This window comes from Oncorhynchus mykiss, unplaced genomic scaffold (assembly GCF_013265735.2).
Source record: "Oncorhynchus mykiss isolate Arlee unplaced genomic scaffold, USDA_OmykA_1.1 un_scaffold_389, whole genome shotgun sequence".
Taxonomy (NCBI): Eukaryota; Metazoa; Chordata; class Actinopteri; order Salmoniformes; family Salmonidae; genus Oncorhynchus; species Oncorhynchus mykiss.
Genome location: NW_023493836.1, coordinates 44,181 through 55,107, shown reverse-complemented (window position 1 = coordinate 55,107; position 10,927 = coordinate 44,181). Strand labels below are relative to the sequence as shown.

The following is a 10,927-nucleotide window of genomic DNA, read 5'->3' as shown; positions in this document are numbered from 1 at the left end:
AACAAATATAGACTTTCAGCTTATAGGGAAGTTCATTCAACAAGCACAGCACTTACAAATGACTGACTGGCTGAGAGAAATTGATGATAAAATATTGTTGGGGCTGTTTTGTTTGACTCAGTGCGGCTTTTGACATTATCGATCGTAGTCTGCTGCTGAAAAAAACGTATGGCTTTACACCCCCTGCTATATTGTGGATAAAGAGTTTTTATTTTAAAATATAACCTTTATTTAACTAGGCAAGTCAGTTAAGAACAAATTATTATTTTCAATGACGGCCTAGGACTGCCTTGTTCAGGGGCAGAACGACAGAGTTTTACCTTGTCAACTCGGGGATAAGATCCAGCAATCTCTCGGTTACTGGCCTACCGCTCTAACCACTAGGCTACCTGCCGCACCAGAGCTACCTGTCTAACAGAACACAGAGAATGTTCTTTAATGGAAGCCTGTACAACAAATCGAGATGGTTTGGGATTAGTTGGATCGCAGAGTGAAGGAAAACAAGTTCTCAGCATATGTGGGAACGCCTACAAGACTGTTGGAAAAGGATTCCAGGTGAAGCTGGTTGAGAGAAAGCAAGGGTGGCAACTTTTGAAGAATAAAATATATATTTTATTTTAACACCTGTGGGGAGCTACATGATTCCATGTGTTTTTTAATAATTTTGATGTCTTCTCCATTATTTTACAATGTAGAAAATAGTAAAAATAAAGAAAAACCCTTGAATGAGTAGGTGAGTCCAAACTTTTGACTGGTACTGTACATTCAATTCCGTAACAGCTCCAGTGGACATTCCTGCAGTCAGCATGCCAATTGCCCGCTCCCTCAGAGACCTGTGGCATTGTTGTGTGACCAAACTGCACATTTTCGAGTAGCCTTTTATTACCCTTTTATTACCCCCTTTTATTAAGCTGTTCCATCAGCTTCTTGATATGCCACACCTGTCAGGTGGATGGATTATCTTGGCAAAGAATAAATGTTGACTAACAGTGATGCTCATGAAACATCCAACACTTTACATGTTGCGTTTATATTTTTGTTTATTGTAGTTACTATCAGTTTTAGGAACATTTACCCAAATATTTCACCTTATTTTTTACTTTACCCAAAATATGTCATCGGCGATAATCAAAATGTTGAAAATCTGTGAATGTCTAAATTAGAAATTGGTTTTAACAGCAATGTGTCGAACCCTTTCAACAACGGGGAGATGTTACTGATGTGCTTTGTATCTTCGATGTAAAAACAAGTTTTGGATTTCCACACAAAATGACTTCTTTAGTTATTTGATGTTTAAGGAAGTTTGTAGGTCACATTCTGTATCATACAGCTATGAAAGTTATATATTTAGAACCACCTGTTCAATTGGAATCCAGCGACGTCTGTGTCTTCAGTGTCCTAGAACTGTCTAGGTTTTTGTGTTCTGACTTGTAAAATAGGATGAATGAAATAAGTTTGTAATAAGATTGTTAAAACTGGCCTCAGGTTATTGAGAGATCTGATTTAGGATTTACCTTCGTAGCAAGGTTGTTTTATCATGTGGTTTCATCTGGGTCTCTATTTAAAAATAACACTGTCTTTGGCAGGAGAAAGACCAGACTCAGAGGAACCAGAGCCAGGGACGTCCAAACCAGCAAGACGACACCAGTGCTCCCACTGTGGAAAGAGTTTTAACCAGAAAGCACACCTGAAAGCTCATGAGAGAATACACACAGGGGAGAAGCCTTACCACTGCTCCCAGTGTGGACAGTGTTTCAACCAAAAAGCACACCTGAAACAACACCAGATAATACACACAGGGGAGAAGCCTTACCACTGCTCCCAGTGTGGAAAGTGTTTCAAACGGCCTTTTCATCTGAAACAGCATGAGAGAATACACACAGGAGAGAAGCCTTGCCACTGCTCCCAATGTGGAAAGGGTTGTAACGGGTTATGGGACCTGAAACAACATGAGATAATACACACAGGGGAGAAGCCTTACCACTGCTCCCAATGTGGAAAGGGATGTAACGGGTTATGGGGTCTGAAACAACATGAGATAATACACACAGGGGAGAAGCCTTACCACTGCTCCCAGTGTGGAAAGTGTTTCAACAAGAGAGGACTCCTGAAACAGCACGAGAGAGAACACACGGGGGAGAAGCCTCACCACTGCTCCCAGTGTGGAAAGTGTTTCAACCATTCAGGGGAGCTGAAACGACATGAGAGAGTACACACAGGAGAGAAGCCTTACCACTGCTCCCAGTGTGGAAAGTGTTTCAACCATTCAGGGGAGCTGAAACGACATGAGAGAGTACACACAGGAGAGAAGCCCTACCACTGCTCCCTATGTGGAAAGCGTTTCAACCAGTCGGGGGAGCTGAAACAGCACGAGAGAATACACACAGGGGAGAAGCCATACCATTGCTCCCAGTGTGGAAGGAGTTTTACCGGTTTAGGGACCCTGAGACACCATGAGAGAATACACACAGGAGAGAAGCCTTACCACTGCTCCCAATGTGGAAAGCGCTTCAACCATTTGGGGGAGCTGAAACAGCATGAGAGAATACACACAGGGGAAAAGCCTTTCCACTGCTCCCAGTGTGGAAAGTGTTTCGGCCTTTCAGGGACACTGAAACGACATGAGAGAATACACACAGGAGAGAAGCCTTACTACTGCTCCCAATGTGGACAGGGTTGTAGTGCGTTATGGCACCTGAAACAACACGAGAGAACACACACGGGGGAGAAGCTTTACCACTGCTCCCAGTGTGGAAAGTGTTTCAGCCAATCAGGGACGTTGAAACGACATGAGAGAATACACACAGGGCAGAAGCCTTACCACTCCTCCTAGGGTGCAAAGCTTTTGCCCATTTAGGAAGCCTGAAAGAACACATTAAACTGCACACAGAGGAGAAGACTTAGAAAAGCTCAGACTGTGGGAAAACATATTACTCATAACAATCACTTAAACGTCATATGAGAATCCACACAGGAGAGAGAAATTACTTCTCTTAGCGTGTATATTGATATTTCACATCACATTGGCTTAAAATTTATCAGAGAACATACACAGTGCTCCCGTTGTCTTATATTGTTGACTGACAATGTGTTTACCTGTCTTTACCATATGAAATTAAATGGTACAGGGTATACTCAAACATATATTTGACCTACAAAACTAAGGAGATGATACCATCGCTCTGTACCATCACTCATTCATATATCTTTATGTACATATTCTTTATCCCCTTACACTTGTGTCTATAATTAAGGTAGTAGTTTTGGAATTGTTAGCTAGATTACTTGTTGGTTATTACTGCATTGTCGGAACTAGAAGCACAAGCATTTCGCTACACTCGCATTAACATCTGCTAACCATGTGTATGTGACAAATAAAATTGTGCTCATCACCCAATGCTTCAGGAATTCAGACTGTCTACACTGCGCTGTGTAACTCTGTTATTCTCTCTGAGCTCAGAAATAAAGAATCTTGGTTTGACTTGGACTCCTTATTTTATAATATCCACCACAACTCTCCCACAGATTGCTGTTTATCATTGTCTCAATGAAGAGTTCCTCTTTCGACTTTCCTGGGGGCAATTACAAACCTCCCACTGGTTGAATAAACGTGGTTACCCGATTGATGAGATTATTATGGGTGAGAGCAATTATTTTATTTGTCAAATGGCAACTAGGCATCGGTCATCATGTCACCAGATTAAGACCCTCAAAATGTATTGGAAAGGAGCATCAAGCTCATCACATGTAGTTTCACCACCCTGTGAAGTTCATAACTTATTTCATCTGTAGCCTAATAAACTACGTGGTTTTCCAAGTTTTAGAGGGAGGACCACACAACATATCATCACGTGACTCCAAGTTAACTCAGATATGAGGGTTATTTGTTGAAGGAATTAAATTGCTCTCTGTTTTAATACCCAATTAAAATTAAACACTCTGTCAATTCATAAGGAATAATAATTCCCTTATTCTATAATGATAGACAGAGCCCAGTCTTAAAATCAGACAGCAGAGTTTATTCAAGAGAGTACTGAGTACACATTTTACCACAGGTTATAAACGGAAAATGACGTCAGCGTTTTCTAATTGTTCCGTCTCTTCTTGACACTGGTAGAAAGGCTCTATAGTTCTCAAGCCTTCCCTCCTCGCCTTGAGCCAAGGTCAGCTAGTGTAGATAAGCATTCTAGTCAGTTTGGAGATATAGTTCATTCATTTGTACCAAGGAACAGACCGTCATTGTTCTAAACTCTTGACCACATTCACACACACATTATTTTCAGTACTGGGATCAAGAAAGAAAACTCATACATATACAGAATAGTATTCTGATTAGTACATATACAGTAACATAATAGTATTTGGGTTAGTACATATACAGTAACACGCTAGTATTCTGATTAGTCAGTCCTGATTGAAATGTATACATAATTAGTCATCATTGATATATAAATATTTGTACATAAAGGAGTTTCCATCGCCATTTCTCACTAAAACGTTTATACTGGCACAAAAAGACCCAACCATGTCAGACAAACTAACATATCGTCTGTCAGCATTTATAAAAATATTCAGGCATAACCTGTTTCCGTCAGCCCGGTCATTACTTTTGAAATGGTTGGATCAATATCCACCTTCATGATGTGGATGAAGCCTGATTTGGAATGTCTGAGTAGTTCTATATGATGTCATAATTCACCCCTCTGATAATCAAGTGATATTTGGAATGTCTGAGTAGTTCTATCTGATGTCATATAACACCCCTCTGATAGTGATACATTTACTCCATTGTTTCCATGTCAGTTGGTTTCCCACTCTGATGATGTATATCTGACAGAGGGGCTTTAAATGAATAGTATGGTGACATCTTAGTGGGGCTTGAAGTAAATCGGATTATTAATCATAAAATCCTATAGCAGCAATACAATGCAGCTTTGACATCAAGAAGAGAACGGGCTGATGGGTGGTGGTGCTACTCTATAGGTAAGGCTGTCCAATATGAATGTTCAATACACACAATAGGTTGGTTATGGAGGGTGATGTATCACAGTCAAAGTCCTGCAAAAAGAGCTAAGAGACTCATATTTGTGTAAACTATACATAGTTGTGTTCTGTGGTTGTCACTGAGTTGGCTGATATCCCATTTTATGGGGTCACTCCACAGTTAAGGCTGTACAGTGCCTATACAAAGTCTACACTTTGCTCCTTTCATATTTATTTTGATCCTGATAAACTCCCTGCCAGTGACAAGCATACCCATAACATGATGCTGCCACCACAATACTTAATGTGTGGTCTATCTCCAGGTCATCAGACTGTTAAATAGTCACCTCTAGCCGGCCTCCGCCCAGTATCATCCTATATAACTACTGCTGTACACACCTTTTATATTAGTTTCCGGTTCTACCATTTCTATATTTCTAAATCTTTAAAATAAATTGTAGGGAAAATCAGTAGGTCACACAAATGACTATTTCTAAACAAAGATAGTAGAATGGGAGAGGTTTCTTATACTATCTTCACTTACTCGGTGCAGAGACTCCAGGGGTGGTGATGAAGGCTGTAGGAATGAAGATCAGACAGTGAAGAGACTTCAGGGGTGGTGATGAAGGCGGTAGGAATGAAGATCAGTCAGCAATACTGGCCCTGTGGTCAGGTGGGGGAGTGGTCGAGGCAGCCAATGATTGTGAGGAAGCAATGTGGGGAACAGGCTCCTTTCTACTACCATTCTGGGGTCTGGATACATGCCAACAAAGACTACAACTGCTTCAAACAATGAGAGTGGCTACCATTGACCATCACACTTTCTTTCATAACCAGGAAGCCCATGTTGAGCCAGCAGTGTTCCCACTATGGAAGAGGGAGCAGGATGCCTTCATCCAGTCTCTCAGAAAACCATGTTGAGCCATCAGTGTTCTCACTATGGAAGAGGGAGCAGGAAGACGTCATCCAGGGACAAGGACAAAGGTGCAGCACTGGTGTTAGTAGCTGATGACAGAAGTGACAGCCTGGACACACAGCAAAGTTTGACGCGATCAGTGTTGTTGAGCAGAGAATCAACCAGATTGATTCACAGTCAGTGTTGTTGAGCAGAGAATCAACCAGAGAATCAACCAGAGAATCAACCAGATTGATTCACAGTCAGTGTTGTTGAGCAGAGAATCAACCAGAGAATCAACCAGAGAATCAACCAGAGAATCAACCAGATTGATTCACAGTCAGTGTTGTTGAGCAGAGAATCAACCAGAGAATCAACCAGGTTGTTGAAGTTATTCAGGTACATAATACATTTGATTTGTTTAATTCTGTTTTATTCAATTAGAATAATTTACTCTGAATGAGAACGATCACATCTGTGAGCTTTATGCATTATAACATCGATTGACTAAATGATGACGTTGACAGATTTGTAGTAAAACCAGGGTTGGAGTCAAATCCATTTCATTTCCAGTCAATTCAGAAAGTAAACCAAATTCCACATTTTCCTCATTGAAAACCATAGAAGAGAATTGGGAATTTTCAGTTTACTTCCTGAATTTACTGGAATATTCTAAAATTGATTAAATTGGGAGGTTTTCTTCAAGAATGTCACGTTCTGACCTTTATTTCCTTTATTTCCTTCGGTGGTTCTCAATCAGGTGTCATTAGTTGTCTCTGATTGAGAATCATCCTTAGGTAGCCTGGGTTTCACTGTGCGTTGGTGGGTGTTTGTTTCCGTGTCTGTGTTTTTCACCACACGGTACTGTTTTGGGTTTCGTTCGTTCCACGGTTATTGTTTTTTGTATTCAGTTGTTCATGTGTACTATTTCTTATTAAAAGAACCATGGACACTTACCACGCCGCATATTGGTCCTCCGATCCTTCTCGCCTCTCCTCTTCGGAAGAAGAGGAGGAAATCCCTTACAATGAATCTGCACAACAACGCCCTATAATGACGAAGCAAAAACAGGATTTTAGAAATGTTTGCAAATGCATTTTAAAATTAAAACTGAAATATCACATTTAAATAAGTATTCAGAACCTTAACTCAGTGCTTTGTTGAAGCACTTTTGGCAGTGATTATAGACTCAAGCCGCCTTGGGTATAACACTACAATCTTGGCACCCCTGTATTTGTGGTGTTTTCTCCCATTCTTCTCTGCAGATCCTCTCAAGATCTGTCAGGTTGGATGGAGAGCGTCACTGCGAAGCTATTTTCAGGATTTCTTCACAGTTGTTCGATCAGGTTCAAATCCGGGATCTGGCTGGGCCACTCAAGGACATTCAGAGACTTGTCCCAAAGCCACTTCTATGTTGTCTTCGCTGTGTGCTTAGGGTCGTTGTCCTGTTGGAAGGTGAACCTTTGCCCCAGTCTGAGGTCCTGAGTGCTCTTGAGCAGGTTTTCATCAATTATCTCTCTGTACTTTGCTCCGTACATCTTTCCCTTGATCCTGACTAGTCTCCCAGTCCCTGCCGCTGAAAAAATATCCCAACACCATGATATTGCCACCACCACGATTCACTGTAGGGATGATGCCAGGTTTCCTCCAGACCTGACACTTGGCATTCAGGCCAAAGAGTTCAATCTTGGTTTCATCAGATCAGAGAATCTTGTATCTGATGGTCTGAGTCCTTTAGGTGCCTTTTGGCAAACTCCAAACAGACTTTCATGTGCCTTTTACTGAGAAGTGGCTTCCGTCTGGCCACTCTACCAAAAAGGCCAAATTGGTGGAGTGCTGCAGAGATGGTTGTCCTTCTGGAAGGTTCTCCCATCTCCACAGAGGAAGTCTTGAGCTCTGTCAGAGTGACCATCGGGTTCTCAGTAACGTCCCTGACCAAGGCCCTTCTCCCCCAATTGTTCAGTTTGGCTGGGCGGCCAGCACTAGGAAGTCTTGGTGGTTCCAAACTTTCCATTTAAGAATGATGGCGGCCACTGTGTTCTTTAAGACCTTCAATGCTGCATATTTTCTTAACACTTATTTTTCTTATCTACGTTGTTGGTTAAGGGCTTGTCAGTAAGCATTTCACGTTAAGATCTACACCTGTTGTATTCAGAGCATGTGACAAATAATATTTGATTGTAACTAAATATGCAGTTTCAATGTTACGGTCTTTGATACAATTATATTTCTGAAACTCAGGCTGTGTGTTTATCTGCGTCATTCCTTGATCATTCCTTGTGGTCCTGTAGCTCAGTTGGTGGAGTATAGTGCTTGTTAAACCAGGGTAGTGGGTTTGATTCCTGGGACCACCCATATGTACAGTGTTTGCACACATGACTGCAAATCCCTTTGGATAAAAGTGTCTGCTAAATTGCAGATGTATCCACTGATTATACCAAACATCTGGAACACCTTCCTAATATGGAGTTGGACCCTCCCCTTTTCCCCTCTAAACCGCCTCAATTCGTCGGGGCATGGACTCTACAAGGTGTCGAAAGCATTCCACAGGGATGCTGGCCCATGTTGACTCCAATGCTTCCCACAATTGTGTCAAGTTGGCTGGGTGTCCTTTGGGTGCAGTGGGGTCTCCTCAGAGGAGGAAGGGGAGAACAATCGTCCTCAGTTATTTTCAGAAAAATTAAAATGGTAAAATATTTAAAAGTGGTCCTTTTTAGATAAAACTATACTAAATATAATCACGTCACCAAATACTTTATTAAAACATACTATTTTGCATCCTCCTCTAGGTACATTGACTTCAATACAAAACCTTGGAGGCTCATGGTTCTCAAGCCCTTCCATAGACTTACACAGTAATTATGACAACTTCCGGAGGACGTCCTCCAACCTATCAGAGCTCTTGCAGCATGAACTGACATGATGTCCAACCAATGAAAGGATCAGATAATGTATCTAGTACTGAAAGCATAAGCTACAGCTAGCTAGCACTGCAGTGCATAACATGTGGTGAGTAGTTGACTAAAAGAGAGAAAAATACAATAGTTGAACAGTTTTGAACAAATTATTTTATTCCAAAATGAAGGAGAAGCGAGAGAGAGATATTTCGTCATTTATTTCCACTTTCATTTTCACTTACTTAGCTAGCAAATGCAGCTATCTAGTTTAGCCTACTCAAACACTTGGCTCAAACAAAGGGATGCTATGTTAGCTAGCTGGCTATGACTATCCAACACAACACTAGAACTCTTCCAAGTCAAGGCTAGCCTTTGGTTTTACTAATTTATTGCCACTGGGACCCGCCAAGGTAAGTGCTAAACTGCTTACTGACTGTACACTGTAACGTTACTGCATGATTGTAGCAGGTTTACTCACGAGTTAGTTATTTTAGCTCTGTTGACTATGATGTTGTTTTAGCTAATATGTTGACAACAATGTAAGCTGTGTGTAGCAGTTATGAAATGGTTTGGCTTGGAAAGGTTTTTTCTCCTGGTGACATACAGCTGATGTGTTGTGCATTGAAGTACAGAAACAAAGGGAGAAGGTGATAAGAGGAGAGCACATAGATGCAAGAAGGAATACAACGTGTCTGTAATGAAAGTGAACTGTGTTTATGCATGATCAGGGGTGTATTCATTCCGCCGATTCTGTTGACAAACGTTTAAATGGAACAAAACGGGGATAAACATACCTGAATTTGTCCAGTGATATCTCTATTTCAGCTAGATGCAGGCGAGAGTGTGCAAGGCAGTATTGAATGTGTCACTGTCTGTCTATGTGTCACTGTCTGTCATCGCAAAATGTTCTCTCGACCTGTGTGAACCTACATTCTAAACTTTCATTCATAGGCTAGGTTGCTACCTCATGATGGGTATAGGGACAATTAGAGTATCATGTAGTAGCCTAAACCTATTGCTGTTACATTGAACAGGGTGAGTGAAATATGAATGACAGTCATCCAATATGCTGTAATAGAATTAAGGCCATGCTCATGAAAAAACAAATCGTCCTGCCTCATCTTAAACGGCACTGACCACCACTGTTTGGGTGGTGGACCACTCTTGGTACACATGGGAAACTGTTGAGCTGAAAAACCCAGCAGCGTTGCAGTTCTTGACACAAACCGGTGCGCCTGGCACCCACTACCATACCCCGTGCAAAGTAACTTAAATATTTTGTCTTCCCCATTAACTCTCCAAATGGCACACATGCACAATCCATGTCTCATGTCTCAAGGCTTAAAAATCCTTATTTAACCTGTCTCCCCCCTTCATCTACACGGATTGAAGTGGATTTAACTAGTGACATCAGTAAAGGATCATAGCTTTAGCCTGGATTCACCTAGTCTTTCTAAGTCATGGAAGGAGCAGCTGTTCTTAATGTTTTGTCTACCCAGTGTAAAGCACTACAGATAATCAAGTGCTATTTGCATGTGATGCATTTGTTCTGTTGTTTACAGGATGATTTGTATCTTATAGAGCGTGGCTTTAAGGGAATAGTATGGTCACATGTAGATAAAAAAGAATGTGAAAAATTAACAGAGAAAATGTATATCAACACACTACCTATTCATAGATGTATTTATTCATCATCTACATATTCATATTGAGCTTCTAAGTCTGTGTACAGGAACGTATTATTTGGAAGAGAAAATGTATCAGCTTATTGTTAAATAATTATGACGTTCTTTCCAATACAAAAAGTGTAGTAACTATTGTTTCCAAACTGCGTTACCCACTCCAGTCAGCAGATGGCGATGAGCGTCTTTCAGTTGACTCTTCTTTCGTGACGTATAATGGACTGGACGGACGCTTCTTCAGGAACAACAAGGCGCCAACTCTTTCAACCACGTCGGTAGCTTGCTAGCCAACATAAAACTGAAAGATTGACGTTTTAGACCATGTTAATGTACATTAGCTAATCTCAGTGTTTTAAACAAGTTTCGGTTGACGTATCAACTGGTTCAATTTGCAAACGTGTTAAAGATTGATACTGAGCCTAGCACTAGGCTAGACGCTAATGCTAGCTAGCTAGCTAACATCCCTGACC

The 10,927-nt window shown here is 41.1% G+C and overlaps 1 protein-coding gene across 1 annotated transcript; it reads left to right on the top strand.

Annotated features, from left to right (window-relative positions):
- Positions 1–1,324: 1,324 nt before the first annotated feature.
- Positions 1,325–3,085, top strand: LOC110518116 (zinc finger protein 135-like). The gene has a single exon (XM_021595841.2). The coding sequence runs from the start codon at positions 1,538–1,540 to the stop codon at positions 2,831–2,833; it is 1,296 nt and encodes a 431-aa protein (XP_021451516.2). The 5' UTR covers positions 1,325–1,537; the 3' UTR covers positions 2,834–3,085.
- The last annotated feature ends 7,842 nt before the right edge of the window (positions 3,086–10,927 follow it).

Excerpts from the sequence above, each read along its gene's own strand:
- LOC110518116 (XM_021595841.2), top strand. The coding sequence starts at position 1,538 with ATGTGGTTTCATCTGGGTCTCTATTTAAAAATAACACTGTCTTTGGCA.